This window comes from Gossypium arboreum, chromosome 2 (genome assembly GCF_025698485.1).
Source record: "Gossypium arboreum isolate Shixiya-1 chromosome 2, ASM2569848v2, whole genome shotgun sequence".
In the NCBI taxonomy this organism is placed as follows: Eukaryota; Viridiplantae; Streptophyta; class Magnoliopsida; order Malvales; family Malvaceae; genus Gossypium; species Gossypium arboreum.
The window spans coordinates 33,016,041-33,042,630 of NC_069071.1; the positions used below are offsets into that span (position 1 = coordinate 33,016,041).

At 33.5% G+C, this 26,590-nt stretch overlaps 1 protein-coding gene across 4 annotated transcripts; it reads right to left on the minus strand.

Annotated features, from left to right (window-relative positions):
* Positions 1–1,630: 1,630 nt before the first annotated feature.
* On the minus strand, positions 1,631–25,677 carry LOC108486119 (probable protein S-acyltransferase 4). 4 transcript variants are annotated; one of them, XR_008277605.1, is made up of 6 exons: positions 24,986–25,676; positions 24,135–24,320; positions 13,802–14,110; positions 12,025–12,258; positions 2,142–2,772; positions 1,631–2,041 (listed from the first exon to the last, which is right to left on the minus strand). XR_008277605.1 is itself a non-coding variant. In XM_053024729.1 (6 exons), exons 1-5 carry the CDS (start codon positions 25,046–25,048, stop codon positions 2,263–2,265), a joined length of 1,302 nt encoding a protein of 433 aa, XP_052880689.1. In that variant the 5' UTR covers positions 25,049–25,677; the 3' UTR covers positions 1,631–2,041; positions 2,223–2,262. The 4 variants fall into 4 exon arrangements, 3 of the variants coding, with proteins under 3 accessions (XP_052880689.1, XP_017645444.1, XP_017645443.1); XM_053024729.1 differs by having other exon boundaries at positions 2,223–2,772; positions 24,986–25,677; XM_017789955.2 differs by having other exon boundaries at positions 1,631–2,105; positions 2,223–2,772; positions 24,986–25,677.
* Between the last annotated feature and the right edge of the window lie 913 nt (positions 25,678–26,590).

A 26,590-nucleotide genomic window follows, 5' to 3' on the forward strand; every position in this document is an offset into this window, starting at 1 on the left:
TAATAAATTTTTCAGTGAGCTAGGTTCCACAAATGTGGGGAAACTAAACTACATAAACAATTTTGATATCCCTTGTTTTTATTTTGGTTTTTGTAGTGCTTGCAATAGTACCCATTTCCACAACCACTTTTGCTCATATTTCCTTGCAATTATCGTCAGGTTCAAATCAACAAGCTATAAGATGTTTGGGTATTCTTTTGCATGCATCCATATAGTCTCACTTGTTTTGTGCTTTTGATGAGTATAAAACACATTTTTAATGGAATTATGAAAGTATTGATATGTTGTCCATGTTTTGATGAATTATGATATAAGTCGAACATATTCTAGGAAGGGATTACACCTATTTATGGTCGTTCTTTAAGCATGTTTCAAGTTTACCAAGTGTGAGGTGTTTCGGTAGTTGTTTATGGCGTTTTAAACTTATGAGTTCTCTAAGTCCAACTTTTGCTATTAAACCTTTTGGTGGTGAAACAAGTGAAATTTAAGTTAATGTTTGGCTATAGGTTGTGGTTTTGATACTTGGTTCTTCTAGTATCACAAGTCAAATAAATTTAAAAAAATTTACAATTTCACGAAATTATATCGATGCTTTTTCAGAGGTACATGTACTTCTCACTCAAGTTGCCTATTGCACTATTTTAATGATTTTACGCCCTCCGAAGCTTGTAGTTAGTTTCAAATACATCTAAATACTTAGAAATCGATTCTAATTTATTTGAGCATGATTTTAATGTTCTAAAATTAGTTTTATTTGTTTTCTATGAATTGATAAAAATGTTTTTAATGTTTAATTTCTCAAATAAATAAAAAGTTGTGCTCCGGTAAAACCTCCCATTCATACCATACATTGAGACAGGTAAGAGGTGTTACAGTCCAATTGAACCCTTTGAAAAATATTTTCCAAAAAACTCAATCAATGACTCTAATCAATCCTCAAAGAACAAATTCTTGACAAACCTCATTCTCGCATGTACCAAACCCTCAACTCTTTCGATTTAAAAATTAAAGTTCAATTAATAACACTACTTAAGGGCTTCTGTTAAATTGAATTACGTGCAATATTTAAATTAAAATTTTACATGTCTAAATAAAATTTGAAAAACCAAATAAAAAAATAAAAATATTAAATTTGGAGTTGTAAGTATTTTGTTTTTGATTTAGCATTATAAGGTTTTCAGCACTACTCAAAGAAATAAAGTGAGTCTTTTTGTTTTCTTACATGTCTTATTCACGACTTTAAATTGATCCTGTGAGGAACTTTTTTTTTAATGTCACATAATTTAATCTAATTATTTTTTTATGAAACTTCAATTATTAAATTAAAAATAGAGACAAAATTCTAAAATTAAAATTAAAAGATTAAATTTTAAATCTGGGAAGAATATAGAAACTAAAAACAGAATTAAACCCTTTTCTCTCATTCCTTTTTCTTTTCTTCTTTCTCTCTCCTTTTTCTTCACTCATGTCACATCCTTGAAAAAACCAGCAAGGTATCATGATTTTAAGATTAACATGTACAGTCCGCCATCTGTCTTAAAATTATACATAGTTATAGATAGATATTAATTTATTGGTACATAAAAGCCACTCTAGATTATCGATATTATACTCAATTATAAAGCATGCATTTTCGGGGAAAAACATTATCACTTTGTTAAATTTGAAAACTTCATCAAGGTGTAAGAAATCATTCATAAAATAAATACATACCACAAAATCTAATTAGTTTTAAACATGCTACAGTTCTAACTGATGAAAGAGAAATCTCTATTCTCCAATCATATTTTAGAAACAGTAAAAAATGATAAAACCTACAACACAGACTATAGACCTTTTTCTTTTTCACCCTCACACTCGCAATCACACCATTTGTTTTTGAGTTTCTGCATTATTTCGAGCAAAATACGACATTCACAGCTTACAACAATCAATAAGAGTTTTGGACCCCCAAATAAACAGATAGATATATATATATTTACTTTTTTTGAGCTTGTATCTCTATTTTCAACAACTTGCACTCCTCCAAAGCTGCACACCACTGCGATTTTACAAGACAAGGAGATCCTTCACATCAATTTCAAAATACCCAACCCCAAGCAAAGCTGTTATTAACAAAAACTTGTTTAATTATCACTTACGTCTGTGTTTGCCTCCAAAGTTTTAAATAAAAAAAGCACTAGAATTTTAACTTAAAAGGAGAGAGAACACGAATATTATACTTCTACTTGAAGTGGCGACAATTTTGTTGGATGAGAATTGCTACATTATTGGTTTCCCTGACGTATCTGTTTCATTTCTTGCACTGTAGCTTTCCATAAATTCTCCATCTCCATTTTTAGAAGCTGAACTTTGCTCAGTTCTAACTGTTCCACTCCCCAGAATGGAGATTTCATCTGATGGTTTCATATCTTGCCCTTCAAGAAACAATGAATCCATATCTCTTTCCCCTTCCTGCTTTATCATCAATTCGTCCTCAAAATCATCAAATTCCAAATTTCTCAAAATTTCAGGAAGTGAATAACCAGTATCTTCAGCAAGCCTATTTCCCATCTCAATGTCAATTTTCTCTTTTGAGCTAATATGACCTTCCATAAAGTTTGGCATCATTGATCCCATAACCATATGCTCACTTTCCTCCACAAATGAACGAAAATCATTTAATGAAGGTGGAATCTTGGACAAAAACATTTCACCAAGATTTCCTGTTGTTCCCTTGTTATATGGGTTTTCTTTTTTATCATATCGATAACGGAAGTTCTCATACGTAGTCTGTAAAAAAAATTGGACAAGACTGCAATCAAATATTATTCAGAAACAAAACCACTGGGGTTGATATCTAAAGATTTTTCATAAGCGAATATTTCCTAATTCTCAAAACAAAAAAGGAAACATATGGTAGAAATACAAGCACATACAAGTTCTAGCATGGTAATTTACACAACTTGTTAAGGTCAAACACAAAGCAAATCGAAAAATATTAGCATACAACAATATTGACTTATGGTAGAGTTTGGAAACTTAAAGCCGTACTTGTATTCAGATTTCAATATTTCAGAGTGGAAATCATTTGAATTGAAATTCATAAATTTGAAATCCTTTGTCTAGATTAGTTTACAATTTGCCATTCGAGATTGAAGGGAGAGAATTGAAATGTGTTGAATTTGCAAATTCCTTAGAAATTTGGATTCTTTTAAAATTTTCTAGTTCACTCACAACCAGCTTTATAAAAAGTTTTCCAATAGGATGAATTTGGATTATAGAATACAAATAGAAATTCCAGTCCTCAAATAAGTATCTCCTAAACATAGCGAATGAGAGTTTATTATAGTTGCAAAAGCCAAAAGAGTAGTAAGCTTAAACAATACAGTGACAATCATCAAATATAAACAGTTCTAAACCCCCCTAAACAATCTTGAACTAGAAAAACATCATACCATTCTAGGGGGCCAACAGAGAGAAATCTTAAGAGATTTTTTTTTTTTTAACACTTCTTAAAGTTCCTAGCAATTTCCAAATCATAACATTAAACAAAAGATAAAACTTCTATAGTATCCTCAAGTTTCAATTATACTGGAATGATTCTAAGACCCATTCAAAACATGCTTCATTATATTTTGTTAAGAGACATTGTGCACTCTGTCATACCATCTTAACTCTTAATGTAAAAAACAAATACGGTCTCTCTCTCTCTCTCTCCCCTTTTTCTTTTAGCTAAATATAGGTTTAGTAGTGGAAGAATTTAGCAAAAGTAAAAATGTGTTAAAAAAGGAACTGCCTTGATATGCTAATAGAAAAAAAACTAATTTACAATCATGTCTTTCATTCCTCAAGTTGTACCCACAAACTGTTAGAATTGAGTGACCTGAATTCTTATTTAAATAAAATACAATAGTAAAATAAAATAAAAGTAAAATCCATAAGAACTGCACTTATCTTATTTTATTTTAGAATAAGATTTTTTAAACTTTATTAAACTCCATCTATTTGATATTGATTAGAATAAGGTGTTTCAATCTTACTACACTTCTATTAGAATATGGTTTTACAAGCCTATAAATAGACATAGTCTATTCCTCTCGTAATCATTTGAATTCGACATAGTAAATTTTCTTCTCCTCTACTCGTAGTTTTTTTCTCGAAAGGATTTCCAAGTAAAAATCTGTGTGTTCTTTATTTTTTCTTTCTCTTTTCTTTACGATATATTATTATTACCGACATTCTATTTTTTTTACAAATTGGTATCCGAGCTTTCGGGTTGTTCATCTCAATCACGATAATGAGACCTTTAAAGTATGAAATTTGCAGTTAGATCGCAACACTATATTTGCATTATGGCTGAAAAAGATACAGGCAATTCTTGCATAGATGGACTTAGAGGATAACCTGTTAGGGATAGATAAGATGCCTTCGACATTGACGGAGGAAAAGAAGAAGAGTAAGGATCGAAAGGCATTAATACAATTACATTTGCATTTGTCTAACGAAATCTTGCATGATGTGATGAAGGAGAAGACCACAGCTGCATTATGGAAGAGGTTAACCAGCAAGTTTCATATGAAGTAGCGTCTTTATACTAATTGTTTGGAGGAAGGTACGTCTTTGCACAAACACTTAACAGTATTTAAAGAAATTCTCTCAAATTTGGAGGCCATAGAGATTTAGTATGATAAGGAAGATTTAGGGTTAATTCTACTTTATTAATTGCCCCCGTCTTATTCAACTTTTAGAAACACGATTTTATATAGCCGGAAGTCTCTCACAATTTATGATGTTTATAATTCTTTAGCCTCGTATGAAAAGATGAAGCATCTTTTGGTTAAACCCGACTCTCAGGGAAAGTCTCATTATTCGTGAGAGATAAGATCGGAATGCTGATGATGATCGTGTAAGGACACAGAAATAGAATTCTCGTGGTAAATCTAAAGGTAGATTGAAGTCTTCAAACAGAAGTAAAACTTATAACTTCTGCAAGAAGAAATGACACATTAAATCTGAGTTCTATAAGTTACAAAACAAGATCAAAAAGGAGGCTGCGAATCAAAAGGGAAAACAATGAGAAAAATCTGGTGAAGCTGATGTTGTAAAAAACTACAGCAATGGTGAACTTTTAGTCGCTTCTGTCAATAATTCTAAAGTGAATGAAGAGTGAATCTTTGATTCGGGTTGCATCTTCCACATGAGTCCCAATCGGGATTGGTTTACAACTTACGAAACAGTGTCAGAAGGTGTTGTTTTGATGGGAAATAATGATTCGTGTAAAATTACAAGTGTTGAAATGATTAAATTAAAATGTTTGATGGAGTTGTTAGAACATTTAGTAACATGCGACATGTTCTAGAATTGAAGAGAAATTTAATTTCGTTAAATACTCTTAATTCAAAAGGGTACAAATACATAGCTGAATGTGGGGTTTTGAAGATTCCCAAAGGTTCCCTCATTATGATGAAAGGGCAAAAAAAGACTGCCAAGTTATATTTTTGTAGGGTTCTACTGTTACTAGTGATGCAACTGTCGTTGTCAGACGAGGATATTACTAAACTTTAACATATGCGCCTAGGGCATATAAGTGAGAATGACATGACAAAATTGAGCAAAAGAGGACTTCTTGATGAGTAAAGAATTTGGAAATTGAAGTTATGTGAACACTGCGTTTTTGGGAAGCAAAAGAGAGTTCGATTTACCAGAAGAATCCATAACACAAATAGAACGTTGGAATATATTCATTCAGATCTATGAGGGGCCATCCAAAGTGCCTTCGAGAGGTGGAGTTAATTATATGATAACTTTTATTTATGAATTTTTCAAAAAAGTTTGAGCATTCTTCCTAGAGTAGAAAAGCGATGTATTTTTTGCATTTAGGTATTAAAAAACTATGATTGAAAAACAGAAGGGAAAACAAATAAAACACCTCCGCAAAAACAATGGTTTAGAGCTCTGTTCTGATGAGTTAATGAACTATGCAAGTCGGAAAAGATCATGAGACACTTGACAGTTCGTCATATTCCACAACAAAATAACATTTCAGAACGAATGAATAGAACGATCATGGAAAAAGTTCAATGTATGTTGTCAAATGCTAACTTACCGAAGTCGTTTTGAGCCTAAACAACCTCTACTGCATTTTTTTGATCAACTGATCTCCATCCATTGCCATTAAGAAAAAAACTCCACAAGAGGTATAGTCTGGTAATCCTATTGATTATTTTGATTCAAAAATCTTTAGGTATCCTGCGTATGCTCATGTTGATAATGAAAAATTAGAACCGAGATCTATTAAATGTGTTTTTCTAAGTTATAAAGCTGATGTAAAAGAATGTAAGTTATGGTGTCTTGAAAATAAAAAAATTGTAATTAGCAGTGATGTTTTTTATGAAATTGCTATGCTACCTAACTAATCTCTTAAAAACTCTTCCAATAAAGAATATCAAAAGCAGGTAAAGTATCAGATCAATCCAGAGTCGACTCCTCAAGCCAATACAAAAATTCAAAATAGAGTTGCTTCTTCACCACAATACTCTATCGCTAAAAACAGAACTAGAAGAGAAATTAAACATCGAAAAAAGTATGTAGAAACTGATCTAGTTGCTTATGCTTTAAATGTGGCCGAAGATATAGATGCAAACCAAGAGCCATCTAATTATTCTGAGGCAGTTAACTGTAAAGACTTAAAAAAGAGGATATTTGCTATGCAAGAGAAGATGGAATCACTCCACAAAAACAGAACATGAGATCTTGTGAAACTTCCTAAAAGTAAAAAAAATATTCGTTGTAAATTGGTGTTTAAAACGAAAGAAGTGACTTCAGGAGTTGAAAAACTCAGATATAAAACAAGGCTTGTTGTAAAGGGTTACAATCAAATTTCAAGAGTGAACTTCATAGATGTGTTCTCCCTAGTTGTGAAGTATAGTTTGCTTCAAGCTTTGCTTGGTATTGTGATCATGCATGATTTGGAGCTTGAGCAGTTAGATGTAAAAACTGAATTTTTACATAGAGAACTTGATGAAGATATTTACATACAACAACCAGAGGGTTTTACAACTTCAAAAAAAGAGTACTATATTTGCTTGCTGAAAAAGTCTCTTTACGATTTGAAACAATCATCAAGACAATGGTATAAGAGGTTTGATTCTTTTATGGCTTCTCATGATTTCAAAAGAAGTAGCTTTGATAGTTGTGTTTACTTAAAAAAAATAGTGATGATTCTTTGGTGTATCTACTCCTTTATGTTGATGACATGTTAATAGCAGCGAAAGATACAAGAGAGATAAGAAAATTTAAAACCCAACTAAGTGAAGAATTTGAAGTGAAAGATTTAGGACCAACAAATAAGATACTTGGTATAGAGATTCTCAGACATAAAAAAACAACTAAATTGTACCTAAGTCAGAAAGGGTACATTGAGAAAATTTTTTGCAGGTTCAATATGCAGAGTGCTAAACTTGTTAGTACTCCTTTAACAGCCCATTCCAGACTTTCATCAGCTTTGTCTCCACAATCAAATGATGAGATTGAGTACGTTACATGTTCCATATTCTAGTGTAGTAGGATCTCTCATGTATGCTATGGTTTGCTCACATCTAAATTTATCATATGTAGTCAGTGCAGTTAACAGATACATGACGAATCCCAGTAAAGAACACTAGAAAGTAGTTCAATGGATTTTAAGATACTTACGAGGTACTAGTGATGTTTGCTTACATTTTGGAAAAACTAAAGATGGAGTCATTGGGTATGTTGATGCTGATTTTGCTGGAAACCTTAATAGAAGAAGATCTCTTATAGATTATGTGTTTACAATCGGAAGTTGTGCAATCAATTGAAAAGCCACTTTACAAATTACAGTCACTTTGTTTACCACTAAAATCGAGTACATGGCGATTTCTGAGACTTATAAAGAAGTCATTTGGTTGAAGGGACTCTTTAGTGAACTCAATGAAGACCTTTAAATCATTACAATATTTTGTGACAGTTAGAGTGCCATCTTCCTTACAAAAGATCAAATGTTTCATGAGAAAACAAAACAAATTTGATGTTCGGTATCATTTTGTTCGTGATATTATTGCTCGTGGTAATATTATTATGAGCAAAATTAGTACTCATGAAAATCCTGCAGATATTATGGCTAAGTCACTTCCTATAACCAAGTTTGAGCATTGCTTAGACTTGGTTGGTGTTTATTGTTGAAATTAAACCCTTAAAGGGTTTTATGGAAGAGATAAAGAACTTGTTTGTTTAGTGTTCGCGATGAAAATCTTGTTCATTAAGAATTTGTGTCAAGGTGGAGATTGTTAGAATTGAGTGACCCGAATCATTATTTAAATAAAATACAATAATAAAATAAAATAAAAGTAAAATCCATAAGAACTACACTTATTTTATTTTATTTTAGAATAAGATTTTTTAAACTTTATTAAATTCCATTTATTTGATATTGATTAGAATAAGGTGTTTCTATCTTACTACACTCCTATTAGAATATGGTTTTACAAGCCTATAAATAGACATAGTCTACTCCTCCGTAATCATTTGAATTCGACATAGTGAATTTTCTCCTCTGCCCGTGGTTTTTTTCCCAAAAGGGTTTCCACGTAAAAATTTTTTGTGTGTTCTTTATTTTTTCTTTCTCTTTTCTTTACGATATATTATCATTATCGATATTCTATTTTTTTACACACAGGAGAAAGAAATAGTAAAAGAATATCTATCTTTGGATAAATGTTTGCAGGCTGCAGTTAAGTTACAATTGGAATTGGCGATTATCATATTAAACAAAAATCTGCCTTTTGGCAGTTAAAAAAATATAAAGAAGAAACTTCCTTTGAAATCATCAGCCATGGTTCCTTACTTGGAGACCAAGAAAAAGAAAGCAAAGGAAAATGGCTTTTTTTTCCATAATCATCGACCTTTGACCATTTCAAAAGGAAAAAGGGTATTCTGCCATGAATGGCATTTCAGCCATTAAAGAGAAGGGTAATTCAGCAATGGTGGAGATCAAGGTCGTATATGAGAGGAAATAAGTATCTACCAAACTAATACTTGAAACTCTCTACATTTAAAAGAACGTAGCCAGTGAAAATTTGACAATTTTAGTAAGGTGATCTTGTCTCTAACCAATGAATCATGACCAGTTTAGTAACCAATGATCCCACAAGTTCGTTATTTAATTTTGCATGTCTCTGGATAATTTATGTAATAATCATCAGTACTTTTCGGGTCATCCTAATGCAGTATAAAACTCAATAACTTCAGCAAACCATAAAGCAGCTAGTTTTCATTTTGGCCAAACATAAAGCAGCCAGTTTAAGAATATTATATGCGATACTTGTTCCTGACACTATTTCGCACTGTTACTGTTCAAGTAAATCAGTTTTTTAATACAGATTTAAAAAGCAGTATGGACTAATGAGATTTTTTCCATCAAATTTTTTTTATGAATATTTCCTTTGTTTCTTTTTCGGTGATTAAAATATTTCCCATTAATTAGCTCAACTGGAAGGATTGAGAAATTAACATTAGCTGTCATGGAATGGCATTAAACTAACGTATGCTTAGGAAGATACATCATAAAATTAATTCCTAATTTCCAGGGCTTAGCCTTTGATTTGGTTACTATTTTTAAATATGGAGATATCCAGAATCTCCATTATTATTACTATTTTGTTTCATATTCCCATTATTATTTAGCGTATATTTGTTGCCTAAATTAAGGGATTATTCTTATTCCTTAGAAATCTATTAAGATTTTATTTTCTTTATTCTATTTTTAAGGGATTCATTGACATATTTGTTATCATTCTCCCCTATAAATTATAGTGGTTTTTCATCAATCTGATAATAAGAACAAGAGTTCCTTTCATTTTTTTTGTTGCGAGTGATAATATCTCCACTATTATTTAGTGTATGTTTGATCGTCAACATATTTCTTTTCCTACAAAAACCAAAAACAACACATTGACTTCTAATGGATCCAATTTCAGCATAAATGAGAACTTAGTGTTTAGCCTACTAAAACCAAGGTCAAGATTTTGCAAAGTCATCTCATAATTTAGATAAAAATGGCACTGGAGAGACAACATTTACCAATGAACTTGTTTACTTGCAGAAGAATAGAAGCAGATCAAAACTCCCCCTAATTTTCCTTATCTCGACTCTAGTTTTCTTGAACTTAGTGTTCAAATTGCTAAATGAAAGGGTGTTAGAACTTGAACCAAACACTCTATGTCAAAATTTGTTTCTTACAAAACACTATCACCTATCTTCTATGCCTTAACAATTTGTCTTGCGTGAAAATTCAAAAGGTTGTACAGAATGCTCTACAGGTTCCTAAGTGGAAAGAGGATATTCTCTCAGAGATAAAGGCTCATGAAAAAAGAACCATGGGAGCTAATTGATTTTCCAAAATAGAAGAAAACAGTTGGATGCAAATGCATATTTACAACCAAATACAAGTCAGATGGATTGAGGGATACAAGGCACAGTTGGTGGCTAAAGGTTTTACACATTGATTACCTAAAAACCTTTGCACCAGTGGCAAAATTAAGCACAATGGCAGTGCTTTTGTCAATTACAGCCAATTTTGATTGGCCTCTACAACAGCTTGATGTGAAGAATGTGTTTCCTAACAAGACTTAAACAAAGAACTCAGCATGGATCCATCACCAGGTTTTGAGAAAAAGTTTGGATAAAAAATCTCCAAGCTAAAAAATCTTTACATGGACTAAACAGTTGTCAAAAGCTTGGTTCAAAATGTTCAGTCAATTCATAAAAAAACAAGGATGCATTCAAGGACAAACTGATCACACTACGTTCACAAAGTATTCAGCTAATGAGAAGATAGTTATTCTCATAGTTTGTGACTTCCTGTGGATGTCAAGTTTAACCTTGACCTTTTCATTCAACCCATTGTTGTATTATCTGGATTCGTGAGGCAGTTGAGACTTTAAAGACCATGTTAAAAATTCAAGTGTGTATTTGCCAACTTATGGACCAGTTTCTTTGTTCTAAGAAGGTAGCAGGGCCGAACAAGGTTTTGAGAAAAAATAACTTTAGTTTCTATATAAACCAAATAAAGTCTCTAAAGGTTAAAGGCAGAAACTGTATTGACAGAGAGTTGCATTGACAACTGAATGTCTTCATAAAATACTTGAGAAGACAACAAGTATTCTTAGTTATTTAAGATATTTTCAATCTAACATCTCTTTTCCAACAGCTCTACCTCAAAAATATTTTTTACAACTGTTCTAGGGTCAAATTGGCTCAAGGCACCAATAACAAAGTGGAGTCTAAGAAGGTAACAGGGCCGAACAAGGTTTTTGAAAAAATAACTTTAGTTTCTATATAAACCAAAAAAAGTCTCTAAAGGTTAAAGGCAGAAACTTAAAGTATTGACAAAGAGTTGCATTGATAACTGAATGTCTTCATAAAATACTTCAGAAGACAACAAGTATTCTTCACTATTTAAGATATTTTCAATCTAACAGCTCTTTTCCAACAGCTCTACCTCAACAACATTTTTTAAACTGTTCTAGGGTCACATTGGCTCAAGGCACCAATAAGAAAGTGGTGTCTAGGAACGTAGCAGGAAAGTCTCCAAAGGTTAAAGGCAGAAACTTAAAGTATTGACAAAGAGTTTCATTAACAATTGAATGTCTTCATAAAATACTTGAGAAGACAAGAAGTATTCTTAGTTATTTAAGATATTTTCAATCTAACATCTCTTTTCCAACAACTCTACCTCAACAACACTTTTTACAACTGTTCTAGGGTCAAATTGGCCCAAAGCACCAATAAGAAAGTGGTGAAACTAACAACGGACACAATGGCAAAAAATATAAGTTAGAAAGATTTAAGAATGCATTGATCGACAATAGCCCAAAATGTTGTGCAAACTGTTATATAGCCAGCCAAATTAAGATGCCCTACCAGTCAGAGTATTCTTAGGCATGAAAAATATATAATATGATAAGGAATGGACAGTACTTAGTTCTTCAGAAAAACATGGAGCTTTGACAAGAAACTTACTTGATTAGTGCAAATCAGATAGAAATGGAAAACTGTAAGACCACCAACAAACCATACAGCTATGAAGCAGTAGACTATGAGAATAATGGATAGGATATCATGCGACATAGCCTTCCAAATATTGCTATCATTGCCAGCTTCCTTTTCGAGCACATTGATCCAAGAACAAACAAAGACATATAAGCACAAGATGGTTGAGGTTGATATAAACATAAAGAAGAATCGATAGTTACGCTGCAACCAACACACAAGTCAAAAGCACCATTAGTTGCAACCACGAATAAATAAATTACAACATTTCAAAAATACATAATACTTAAAAGTCATCTATTTAGAGATTATAGACAAGATTGTGTAACAACTAAGATTTGGGGTAACCTTTTTGGTACCATATTTTTACAACTTTTGCCATTTGGCAGAGTTACATCCCTAAAAATAATAATCCTGAAGCCAATAAAAAAAGATATAGTACATCCTAAAGATCAAAATTTCAACTAGAAGCAACCAGTGGCCTATATATAAAAATATTATCAACAAGATGAATGGAAATCCCATGTGCGCTTTCTGGGTTTAATGAGAAGCGCCATTTAGAGAAGATATGCATGATTGTGCAACAACTGTGATTTGGGGCAACCTTATTGGTACCATAATTTTACAACTACTGCCATTTAGCAGAGTTATATCCCACGTGCACTTGTTGGGTTTAATGAGAAGCACCATATAAGTTGTCCATATTTGCAATACAAAACTACAAAATGGTGATATTGAAAGACATAGATGTTCAAGCACCATTCAATGGTGAACTGATTTAAGACTAGAATTAACTAGAATATTTTATATAGAGTTGTCAAATGTGTTCCTTTTGGCTAAGCTGCAAATTTTATTTAATTTTTTCTTTCCTTGAGTTTCAAGTGTCAGGAAAACTTGATATTCGTGATCTACCAAAAATTGCAAATTTGGAGTCTAGAAGTTCTGTTTTATACTTTCTATACTTCCAGATTTTAATCATATTGATTCATTTTTAGGTAAACTAATAATAAGGTTAGAGTTCTAGAATTATTTTTACAGAATTTCCCAAGCATGTTTGCTCCTCCTGTGCTGGTATAGTGAAATCAAGTCCAAGTCAGACTCTTAAGGTATGCTAAATTTGAAGCTTATGGATCTCTTTATTCAGATTTTAAATCATCATCAATCAACTTGAACCAAACATCGAAATTCAATCTTAAACACTAAATTACCTTCCAGTCTCCACCATGCAAAACAGCTTCCAAACAGCTTTTTGACTACCTAGTTTTTTCATCAAATCATTAATGCGCTACCAAATTTCATAGAACATAAATTACTGTTAATGTCCCACCTTTTCACCCCCAATGCAACCTAAAATTAAACATCCAAACCTGATTTTACTCCTTCCTCCATAATGGAAGCCATTTCACGCATATAGAGATGTGAACTTACCTCAAGTGCATAAAGTATGACTTATTTTGAAGATGTGGAGGATAAGCAGCAAATTTGAGAGAGGGTAGCCAGCACGTACAATCAAGTTTAAAAAGAAAATAATTAAGGCCCCGTATAATATTTACTTCAATTTTAATGCTATGGAAAATATTTATCAAAGCCCAATTGATTTCTAATGTCATAAAATACCATGTTTATGCCAACCTAATTCAAATCATGTCAAGAAAAATATCCCATGCTCAATTGCTCAATATTTAAGTACATCCTACCAGTAAGTACATTTAGTCGATAAAAAAGTTCAGAGGAAATTTAAACTTACTATTCCAATGCATTGACCAACCCATGGGCAGTGATGATCAAACCTTTGAACACAGTTGTTGCATATGGAACAATGAGATGCTCGGGGAGGACGATAAAGCAAACAGGTGTCACAGTACTTTACTTTCACAGTGTGGCCATTAACTATTACATCTTTAGTACGAGGAAGTTTTAAATGAGGAGTTCTGCCATTGACCCACTCCATAGATGGGGTCGTTACATCCAAAGCTTCATCTGATTCAGGAGGTTTTGAATTTCTGGGCAGAATTCCAGGATCTCTACCAGAGGTAAAGAATAGAAACAGCAGATCCTGCAAAGTTGACTTTAATATCAATTTTATATTTTGTATCCGGAAGCGCGAGTTTTACACAAAAAGTATAATTGTGGTGTAAACTAGTTTAAATTCAAATAAAGAGATGAAAATAGTCAAACATACCATTCGCCAAAGCGAGTGATAAAAACCAAACACCAATACAGTATGTAAATGAAAAATATTCATGAGGGCCACGGAAAACAAAAGAAAGTTAACCCATAGCCAATTGCATGAAAGAGTGACATGAGAGCTTTATTTATTTTATAATATTTTATTATTCCAGTTCTGTTTTATAATATTTATTTAAGTATCAGATATATTTTGGACCGGTTTAAATCTAGGGATAGGAATAAAACTTTATGTGCAAGAAAGCTAGTAACCTGCTAGAAAGTCTATTATAAATACGTTGTAACATATTTATGTCACAAGCTGAAATATGACCGTGGGATGCGTTTTGGGAGCTGATTAATGAAACGATGCGCAGAAGGATTTATTTAAATGGGGCTTTTTGTTTAATTAATGTTGTTTAGTTTACTGTTTATTTTAACCAACTTTTAAAGTGTTATTTCCCTTTCCATTTCTTTGCTTTATATGCGGTGACAAGGACCAAAAACGGTTATGAACAAATGAGGGTCACTGTAGCTGATGGGAGGCATCTATTTACTACTGGTGTTTGTAAAGGGATCGAATAGGAGGTTCAAGGGTTCAGTTTTATTGCTGACTTTATGGTTTTACCTCTTAAAGGATGTGACGTGGTCCTTGGGATACAATGGTTACTCTCCTTGGGGTCCATAAATTGGAATTTTGGCTCCATGACCATGCAGTTCACTTCCAAAGGAACCCTTTGTACTATCAGGGGTATCTCATCAGGCAACATTGAAATGCTAAGTCAAGGACAGTCAGCAAAGTGTTTTTCCCAAGTGGTAGGTCAGTTGGACCCATGTGCAAGTTTTGACCAGTGTTGAACAAGTGGCTCTCTCAGCAGCTTCAAATCAGTCTATGCCAGAGGAACTGCAGCTGCCCCTTAATTTGTTCCAAGACATTTTTTCAAGCTATCTCAGGCTTACCCCCTGTACGACTTTAAGATCATAGGATACCCCACAAAGATGAAGGGGCAGTGGTCAAAGTAAAGCCATATAGGTTTCCTATGATTCAGAAATCAGAACTGGAAAAGTTGATTGGGGAAATGCTTAAAGCTAGGATAATAAGAGACAGTTCAAACCCTTTTGCCTCTCTTATGGTCATAATGAAGAAAAAAGATGGAACATGGAGGCTTTGTGTCGATTACAAGCACCTTAACCAGCTGACAATTAAAGATAGATTCTCTATCCCCATCATCGTGGAGCTGTTGGATGAGCTCAGACAAGCTAGAATCTTTCCCAAGCTGGATTTGAAATTAGGATGCATGAAGCTGACATCCCCAAGACAGCTTTCAAAAAGCATAAGGGCCACTACGAGTTCTTGGTGATGCCTTTTGGGCTCAGAAATGTCCCTTCTACCTTCCAAGGGCTAATGAACACCATTTTAGATCACTATTGAGAAGAACAGTTCTTCGATGATATTCTTGTTTACTCCCCCATCTGGTTAGAGCATTTAGGCCATCTAAGGGAGGTTTTTGAGTTGTTGAGATAACATCAACTCTTTGTCAAAAAGAGCAAATGCTCATTTGGAACCGATCAAGTGGAGTATTTGGGGCATATAATTTCCAAAGAGACTGTCTCTATGGACAAGACCAAGGTGGATAGTGTGGCAACGTGGCCTACTCCTGCTTCCATCAAAGAGTTAAGGGGCTTATTGAGGCTTTTGGGTTATCATAAAAGGTTCATTAAAAACTATGGTGTCATTCCTAGGCCACTCACCAACTTGCTGAAGAAAGTTGCTTGAGGGTGGTGGGATCAGGCCTCAATTGCCTTTGAGCAATTGAAACAAGCTTCGTGCTTAGTACCTGTCTTGACTCTACCTGATTTCAACTTGGTGTTTTGTATGGACACGGATGCATCAGGTTATGGGGTGGGGGCAATCCTTCAGCAATAAGGTAAGCTCGTGGCCTACTTCAAGGGATTGAGAATAAGGCATCAAACCCTTTCCATATATGAGAAGGAAATGCTTGTTGTACTTTTAGCTGTGAGGAAATGACATTCATATCTAGTGGGAAGGCAGTTTAAAATAAAAATTGACCATCAAAGTTTAAGATTTTTAGCTGACCAAATGATAGTCACTCCCTTCCAGCAAAAGTGGGTAGCAAGATGCTCGAGTATGACTATGAGGTGGTTTACAAAAAAGGGTCCGGTAATTTGGCTACAGATGCTTTGTCAAGGAAGCAAGCACTAAAAGAGGGGCAATATCTACAGCTCACTGGAAGCTCTATCAATTCTAAAATCTTGATCGAGTGCAGGCATCATATTTGGTGGATCCTAATGTTCAAAGGCAGTGTTCAAAAGTTCAGAAGCAAAGCTCCAAACATTCAAGGAATTCCTGGGATGGTAGATTCCTTAGAAGAAAAGAGAAGATTGTGGTGGGAAATGTTGCTAGTTTCAAGTAGGAAATGTTCCAACTCTTTCATGCAAGCACCATAGGAGGACATTCAGGGATACATGCAACCAAAAGGAGGCTGACAAGCCTTTTATTCTGGAAGGGCCTTACAACTGATGTCAAAAGGTGAGTGAGAGAGTGCCTGATATATCAAAAATGCAAGTAAAAAATAGTAGCACCACCGGGTCTTTTACAACCACTCCCAATCCCAGAAAGAGCTTGGTCCTCCATCTCTATAAACTTATTGAAGGGCTTCCAAACTCCAAAGATAAGAATGTCATTTTTGTGGTGGTTGACCATCTCACTAAGTATGCTCATTTTGTAGCCATGGGACATCCCTTTATTGATGCGGGTGTAGCTCGAAAGTTCATGGATAATGTGTATAAGCTACATGGGATGCTAGATTCCATAATTTCTGACAGGGATAAGGTCTTTGTTAATAACTTTTAGCAAGATTTCTTTAAAAGGATGGTCACCAAGGTGCATTTGTCCACTGCCTATCACCCAGAGATAGATGCAAACTGAAATAGTGAACAAGTGCCTTGAAGGGTACTTGAGGTGCATGATAGGAGAAATGCCACAAGACTGGCAGAAGTGGCTTCCCTTGGCCGAGTGTGGTACAATACCACCTTCCACTCAGCTGTCCAAGTAACCCCATATAAGGCTTTGTATGGGCAAAACCCCTCCTCTCCATATTCCCTACCTAGCTGGAGCATCCCTAGTAGCTACTATGGATAAAAAGCTGCAACAACGAAAGGCTACGAGGAAGTTGCCATAATTTCATCTAAAGAAAGCCCAAGATCGGATGAAACGGCAAGCAAACAAACACAAAAGCTACCACCTAAATCAAAACGCCAATCCTATCGGCAACATTCAGTGATGAGGACCTTAAATCAAAAGCTGGCACCTAAGTTTTTTTGAGCCTTTTCGAGTAGAAGACAGAGTTGGAAAAATGACTTACAAGCTTCAACTTCCCCGAGGGTCTCGTGTGCATCCCACCTTCCATGTATCACAGTTGAAAAAGCATGTTGGTACAGCTTTTGTTCAAGCACACTTACCAGTGATCAATGAGCAAGGAACTTGGTCAAAGGAACTTGCCAAGATTATAAAGAGGAGAATGGTGAAAGAGGCAATGCTGCTATCACCGAGGTTTTGGCGGAATGAGCAAACTCATTTTTAGAAGATGCCACGTGGGAACCCCTTCAACAGCTCAAGGAGAACTTTCCACACATTTATCATTTAGGACAAGGATCACTTCGAGCAAAGGGTATTTGTCACGAGCTTATTAATGAAACAATGCGCATAAAGATTTATTTAAACGGGGCATTTTGTTTAATTAATGTTGTCTAGTTTACCATTTATTTTAACTAACTTTTAAGGTGTTATTTCCCTTTACATTTCTTTACTTTATATATGGCGACAAGGACCAAAAAAGGTTATGAAAAGATTGAATGTTATTGAGCAAAAATTCTCTCTCTAATTTTCTTCCAATTCTCTTCTTTTTCTATCGTCTTTTTCTCTCTTTTGTTAACAATCGTACCAATTTACAACAACATTCTTATTATTTCCTTTGAATTAATAGAGAGAAACTAGAGGATTTCTATAACCCTACTTCTCCCGAATTTCAACTTCTTTTCACTTGTTTTTTAGTCTTAATTCTGCTAATTTACTTGTGTTGTTCCTCTAAACCACATTAATTTATGGTTAGATCATAGGGTTTGTATTAGGATTTGCTATTAAGCCATGGTTGATGGCACTAAATGCCAAGGAAAAGGAAATCAATGTCAATAGACAAAATTGGCTGCAATGCAACATGCAATTGAAGAATTGCTGAGTGAAATTTATGCTAAGCCACAACAAGAACCAATGGGAGCCCAAATGAAGCTTCCATAAGTTGCCCACAACCAGCTTGACATAACAAAAAGTAGTCTTGTTAATGAATCTAATCTTGGTTGCAATGAGACATACACCAGTGGCCAAAAATGTAAACACCTATTTTGGTTGGAAATAGCAAATACGAGGCAGAATGAGAATGTAAATAGTGTTGTCACTGCCCTGGAGCCTTAAATCTCTCTACATGCAATTCGAGCTTGAGGACAAGCTCTTGCTTGAGGAGGAAAGTGAATGTTACGAATGGAAAGAATCAATAGAATCAAGAATACAATCAAGATCTTACAAATTAAGGCAATAATATAAAATAATATCAATTAATTATTCTATAAATTATTCTAGTCTTATATATTTTAGGTAGTGAGAATTGAAAGAACTACCCATGTAATTACACCCAAATCCAACTTTAAAAAATTTTTTTTATATAAGTTATAAAAATTATATTATATGCATTAGAATAATTTATTCGTACAACTTGGAAGTTTGATTAAAAAGGTAAAATCTGACAATGCAAAAGACTATTTTAATCAAGTTCTCTCATCTTTCTTCCAAAAAGAGTGTAATATATGAGCCATCTTGTGTAGACACACCCCAACAAAATAGGATTGTTGAATGAAAAAAATAGACATTTGCTAAATGTAACACGAGCAATTTTGTTTCACCATAAAGTTCCAAAAACCTTTTGGTGGAAGGCTGTTTTAACTGCTGCACATTTGATAAATAGAGTAACTTCTAAAGTGCTAAATAACCAGAGTCCCATTGTTGCTCTTTTTGTTTTTTACCCTGATTTTATTGCCTCTTGCAAATTGTCACCAAAAATGTTTGGCTGTGTTGCTTTTGTACATGTTCATGCACACCAAAGAGGGAAACTTGATCCAAGAACTTTAAAATGTATTTTTGTGGGATACTCAAACACAAAGAAAGGATACAAGTGTTATTATCCACCTTTAGAATAATTTAATCGTACAACTTGGAAGTTTGATTAAAAAGGTAAAATCTGACAATGCAAAAGACTATTTTAATCAAGTTCTCTCATCTTTCTTCCAAAAAGAGTGTAATATATGAGCCATCTTGTGCAGACACACCCCAGCAAAATAGGATTGTTGAATGAAAAAATAGACATTTGCTAAATGTAACACGAGCAATTTTGTTTCACCATAAAGTTTCAAAAACCTTTTGGTGGAAGGCTGTTTTAACTGCTGCACATTTGATAAATAGAGTAACTTCCAAAGTGCTAAATAATCAGAGTCCCATTGTTGCTCTTTTTGTTTTTTACCATGATTTTATTGCCTCTTGCAAATTGTCACCAAAAATGTTTGGCTGTGTTGCTTTTGTACATGTTCATGCACACCAAAGAGGGAAACTTGATCCAAGAGCTTTAAAATGTATTTTTGTGGGACACTCAAACACAAAGAAAGGATACAAGTGTTATTATCCACCTTCAGAAAAAAAATTTACCTCCATGGATGTCACATTTATTGAAAATGAGCATTACTCTCAAAGTAACAATCCTCATCTGCAGGGAGAGAGTTCTTGGGAAGATAAGGAATTTCTTCTTGATTTTCAAAGTCCTACACCCAACTTAAAGTCTTTCAAACCTGACCATACACCTAACTCCAGAGGAGAACATGCCAGCAGTGAACCTGAACCTCAACTTGAAATTGAAGGTGAACATGCTAGTAAGGAAATTGAACCTGATCTAAGAGCTAAGAGAAAAACCGGTTTAATTCCTACTATACCACTCAAGGAAGAAAGTTCATATTTCTGAACCTGTGCAAGTCCAAGAATCTAAACCACAATTAGGTATTGGAAATTTTGCACCTTTGTTTTTACAATCTGATTTTATTCCTTGTGAATTTAATTATTTAGACTATTGCTATTCGAAAAGGAATACGAGAATGCACTAAGCATCCAATCTCAAATTTTGTATCTTTCCATAAACTCTCCCCAGATCATAGAACTTTTCTTACCACCATCAACTCCATTTCAATCCCACAAACTATAAGAGGCACTTAGAAATAAGATCTGGTTACAAGTTATTAAAGAGGAGATAAATGCTGTAGAAAGAAATAAGACTTGGGAAATTTTAAATCTGCCCAAAGGAAAGAAAATGGTAGGGTGTAAGTGGGTGTTTACTTTGAAAAATAGAGCTGGGGTTCATTAGAAAGGTATAAAGCTTGGTTGGTTGCAAAAGGATATACACGGACATACAGGGTAGATTACCAAGAGACCTTTGCACTCGTAGCAAAAATGAATACTGTGCGTGTTCTTTTTTCTTTAGCTGCTAACTTTGGTTGGTGTTTACAACAATTTAATGTTAAGAATGTGTCTTACATGGGGACTTAGAAGAAGAGGTGTACAAGGAGCCTCCACCGGGTTTAAATGAAATGTTTTTTGAGAAGAAAGTGTCCAAGTTAAAGAAAGCTTTATATGGAATAATGCAATCGCCAAGGGCTTGGTTCGGAAAATTTATTGAAGTGATGCTAGCAATGCAATACAAACAAAGTGAAAGAGATCACACCTTGTTCATAAAACATTCAAAAGGAGGAGTTACAACCCTACTTGTATATGTAGATGACATCATCATCACTGGGAATGATCAAATTAAAAGAGAAACACTCAAAAAGTGCTTAGCAAAGGAGTTTCAAATTAAAGAACTAAGGAGGCTGAAGCATTTTTTAGGAATTGAGGTGGCATACTCAAGTAAAGGTATCTTTATTTCCCAACAAAAATATGTCTTAGACTTGCTTAAAGAAACGAGCAATCTTGGATACAAGGCAGCTAGCACACCCATTGAGCCTAACTTGAGATTGAGTGAAGAAAAGGATGATGGCACCGTAGATAAGGGAAGATATCAACAGTTGGCTAGGAAACTGATATACTTGTCCCATACAAGGTCGGACATAACATTTGTCGTAAGTGTTGCAGGCTGTAAACAAAATTCTATCCTATCTCAAAAGAACTTCGGGTCGAGAAATTTTGTTCAAGAAAAATGAAAGGTTGCTCATTGAGGCATATACCAATGCTGATTATGTAGGTTTTGTTGTAGAACGTAGATCAACTTCAAGATATTGTACATTTCTTGGTGGGAACCTAGTAACATGGAAGAGTAAGAAGCAATCGCTTGTTGCAAGATCAAATGCTGAAGTAGAGTTCAGAGTTATGGCTCATGGAGTTTGTGAATTGCTATGGCTAAAAATAATACTTGATGACCTTAAAATCAAGTGGGAAGGACCTATGAAACTCTATTGTGACAAGTCTGCCATCAACATTGCACACAATCCAGTGCAACATGATCACACAAAGCACATTGAAGTAGATAGACACTTTATTAAAGAAAAGCTGGACAGCGGCATGATATGCACTCCATGTATAACATCAAGTAATCAATTGGCAGATGTCTTAACTAAGGGAATGCCTACTTCCAACTTTGAAGACATTACATGCAAGATGGGAATGGAAAATATCTATTCACCATCTTGAGGGAAAATTGTTGAAAAATCTTAAATATCTTTTCTGTACAGCTATAATTTTTATGTATATTCCATGATTTCTACTATTTTTTTTAGGGATTTCTACTATTTTTTTAGGTTAGAATAGTTTACTCCTAATGTATTTTAGGATAGAATAAATTAGCTCTTAATTTGCTGGGAGATTACAGATCTCATGGAATTCACAATAGTTCACTTCCATTTGTATAAATATTGTACAGCCTTAGCCTAGAAAAAATGCAACAGGTTGAGTTCTTTTTTTCAATATTCATATCATCAACTACTTTTTTAAACTAACATGATACATATGATGATATGATTTTAATTTTTGTTACATGGTTAGAAATTATGTTTTTATCATAACAATAATCTTTTATAATAATTAATATTTTTAAAATATATAAATTATGTAAATGTGTAATTACAATTTATACTACCAAACATGATATAGAAAATTTCGATGTAATTACACTTGTTAGCCAAACACATCTAGGGAATTGCAATTCTTTGTAATTATAAGAGACTGTAATTAATACACTAATAATTACAATTTCATTCAATTACTCTGTGTTGTCCAAATAGACCCTTGGTCAAGTCATATAATAAAGGGATTAAAATAAAGGGATTAAAATTCCTATTATCATGTACTTCATAATTTACTCAGCCTAGCATTGTTATTTAAATGGCACGACGTGATGAATGAAAAGAGAAGCAGAAAATTATTCAAGTTTGAGATGGGCAGCTCTCTTTCTCTCTCTTTTTGAGCTTCAAGGTTAGTAGCCCCCTTTGAAGAGCTCCACTCTTTCTTTTACAATTCTCTCACCATATGTTCTCATAAAAAAACCCAGGTCAAATCGCCCTGTGACTAGATCTCTATCTTAGGCATCCAGCAATGTGCTTGACTTAGATCCTTTGCCACTTGGAACTAGGGTGAGTGATGATGGTGAAACCTTTTTTGATCATGTACAATAAGTTCATCAAGAGGTGATGACTGTCTCGAAAACAAGCAATAAGAACAATGCTACAGCAGTTAATCACTTTGGATTAAAGAATCTGAAGAGGGAGATTAGTTCTCATACATTTGAGATGAGAGAAGTTTCCAAAGGGCACTTTTCACAAGTTTTAGTTAATGAAGTTTGGGCCTTCTAAGGTGCTGAAGAAAATAAGCTCTAATGTTTATGTGGTTGAGTTGCCTTCAGATTATCAGTCCAGTTTTTAATGTTTATGGCTTATATCCCTTTGAGGGTTTTGATGGGAATGTTGCTGAAATTTCAGGCCAGGTGCAGCAACTTCCCAAGGCTAAGTCTGAGGTTATCAAACATGTGTAGATTTTAAAGAAGCGAGGTTCAAAGGAGATAATTGATATAGGAGATTTTTGGTGAAAGGTTAGGCAAACTAGTGAAAGTTCTTGGATTGTGGAAAAAAAGTTGCAACGTGTTGACCCAAAAATCTATGCCGAAGTTGTTAATGTTTTCTTGCAGGAGTTGAGTTTTCCAAGCCAAGGAGAATGATACAAGAGCTTCATTTATTTTCTTATTTCAGTTTTATTTTATAATAATTATTCTAGGTATTAGATATATTTTCGACAGCTTGGATTATTAGGGCTAGGAATAAAACTTTATTTGCAAGAAAGCCTTGTAACTTTACTTGCAAGGGAACCTATTATAAATAAGCTGTAACCTATTTAAAGCGACAACATTCTTATTATTTCCTTTGAACTAATAGAGAGAAACTAGAGGTTTTCTATAACCCTACATTTTCTAGAGTTCAAACTTCTTTCTACTTCTTTTTCAGTCCTGATTATGCTAATTTACTGCTGTTTTTCCCCTAAACCCCATCAATAAGGATACACCTTGGATCAAAATTGTCCCCATACAAGAAGCTTTTCTTTTTCACTCAAACACAGTACCCAATTGAATATCAGCCAAATAGAATTGTTCATAAAATGAAGATTACTTAAGTGCTTAATCACATTTAAAGAGCTTATAAATTTTTGCTTAGGAACAGTGGAATAACGAAAATTACTGGTTTGAAAACTATTTGGCACACGTATTTGTTTAGCAGTGACCATTGACACAACTAGAAGTTCAACCAAAAAGAAGACTTACCAGTGCAGAGAGTAAGGCACCCAGAATTAATATGGAATAACAGCGGCCAGCATTGGTATTTTCATGTTTGATCTTAATATACATCCTTATGCAGAAAGCAATGGCGGGGCCAGCAATAAGAAATGTGGATAGAAACAATGATGCAACGTCAGGGCCAAAGATCAATCTCCCACCACAAAAGAATCTCTGTTAGTAACAAAACAAAACCACCCTCAATAATAAAACTTTGTCGCAACACCAACAACAATAATAACAGTAAGTATGTAGTAGCTACACTAATGTTTGTCAAACACGACTGTGATCATGGTTTTACACAGAAAGATTTGGAAGACGTTTGGATTTTATTTTTCCTTTCCTGGAGGCTTAAGCAGGGAAGAAGAGAAGAACAGCAGATCAAGAATATTCAAATGGATAAATCAAGTAAATATGAGGTGAGAGAATTCAACAACTCAGCTACAAAAGATCATATGCCCTTGTTTTTTGGTAGCAAATGTTACAAACTCTCATTCAACTCAAGAAAGTTTCATCCATCCATCATCAATACTGGGTTAGGAAATTGATTTAATTTAATTTAATTTAATTGGGATTAATGAAAATTAACATAATTGCAAAATCTCCCAATCGACCCAGGCAGGCTCAGAATTAGAGCTAACAGGAACGTTTGTAAATTATGACCTTCGTCCATCCATTTGTTTGCTAGAAAGAAAAAGCAAAAAAGGAGTAACAGTGTCCCGTAGAGTAAACTAAGATAGTGATTGCTAAATCATAATTTCCACAACCGAAAACCAAAAAAAAAAAAAAAATCCTAATCGCAATTCAAAGAGAGAAAACAACAAGAAGAAGAAACTCACATTGCTCCCCTTCCAAACTTGATAAAGCCTCTTGGATTTAGTAGGATCGCTATTCATTGCCATAGCTGATTGACCCGACGATCGATGATTATTGATAACGAACAAGAAAAAGAAAACAGAACAAAAAACCCAGAATAACTAATAACTAATTCCTAACATAATAACCCAAACCAAAAGAAACCAAAGCTCATTGCTCGTCTTCCAATAGAGACTTAGGGGGAGAATCAAATAATTAAGAGTGGTAATTGATGCGAATGTGGCTTAATTCGGCTGCCAATCTATGAGCAGTGAGGAGAGACAGAGAGAGTATTTTTGGATTAAACCAGCTGCTGCCCTCTCTCGTCTCTCTGCCAACATTACAACAGCAAAGACGGATACTACCAAGCTGTAATTTTCTCTCTCTCTCGTTCCACTTTTTTTCAACCAAGGAAAAAATGAAAAGAAAGAAGAAAAAAGAGACAAACTTTGCTGCCCCTTGTTCCCTAATTTCTATGTAGACTTTGAAAGATTTTGTTAGTTTTTTGTTCTTTCTTTTTCTATCCAAAATATATGTACATATTTGGAAGAAATGAATAACGCTGGCCATCTCCAATCCAAGCAGGTTGAGCTGGGCGGATGTTTCAATTCCTCGCGGCTTTTACGCGCCTACTCTTCTCTTGCTTATGATTAATTTTTTTTATTGAGTTAAGTACTGAACTTAACAATTATTTTCATATTAAGATTTTAATTTTTTATTTAAATTAGGTTTTAAATTTGTCAATTATTTTCATATTAAGAATTAAATTTGATAATTTTTTCATATTGAGGTTTAAATATTTTTGGTCCAAATTAAACCTTGAATGTAATAATTTATTTTTATATTAAAGTTCGAACTTAACAATTATTTTCACATTAAACTTAAAATTTAAGATTTTTAAGAACTATTTTAGATCAAAAAGTTGGAAACATTTATCAAGTTCAGAATCCAATTTGAATAAAAAATTCAAATTCTAATGTGAAATTAATTGTCAAATTTAGGTTCTAACATAAATAAAAAAATATTCAAAACCTAATATGAGAAAACTATCAAATTTAAGTCCCAAAATGTAATTTAACACTTTCTTCTGCACTTTTTTCTTACAGCTAACAATAAAATAACATTTATTTGTTTTATTAATACGTGTTCTGATAATTTATTATATTTTGATTCTTTTCTTTGGATAATAATTAGATTATGCAATTTGTTGAGCCAACGTGCCGTCACATTATGTTCTTCTTGTTTCCCTTCCCTCCACAGTTTTTCTTTTCATTTTATTTCTTTTAGCATCTATACAGTTTCCTTTTAAAAATATTGAAGTCGGTGAACTTTTTCATTTAAAAATAAATAAATAATAATAGAAGTTTTATTCATTTGAACTTTAGTTAAAATTTTCTATAAAAATAAAATATAAAATCAATCAATAATTTTTTTGCATAATAAAGTTTTTTATTAATTTGACACAATTGATTATATTAATTATTGATAAGATATATTATTTTAAATCAATTATCATTTAATTAGTGTTATTGTTATATACCAATTAAAATTAAGATTTATCATTGTAAATAATATTCAACAAAGGAAAA

Bases quoted from the DNA above. Each gene is read 5' to 3' on its own strand.
- LOC108486119 (XM_053024729.1), bottom strand. From the start codon at position 25,048: ATGGCAATGAATAGCGATCCTACTAAATCCAAGAGGCTTTATCAAGTT. The intron at 24,321-24,985 runs GTGAGTTTCTTC...TGTTACTAACAG, and splicing joins AAGTTTGGAAGGGGAGCAAT to AGATTCTTTTGTGGTGGGAG. The intron at 2,773-12,024 runs GTAAGTTTCTTG...TTTTTTTTACAG, and splicing joins ATCTGATTTGCACTAATCAA to ACTACGTATGAGAACTTCCG.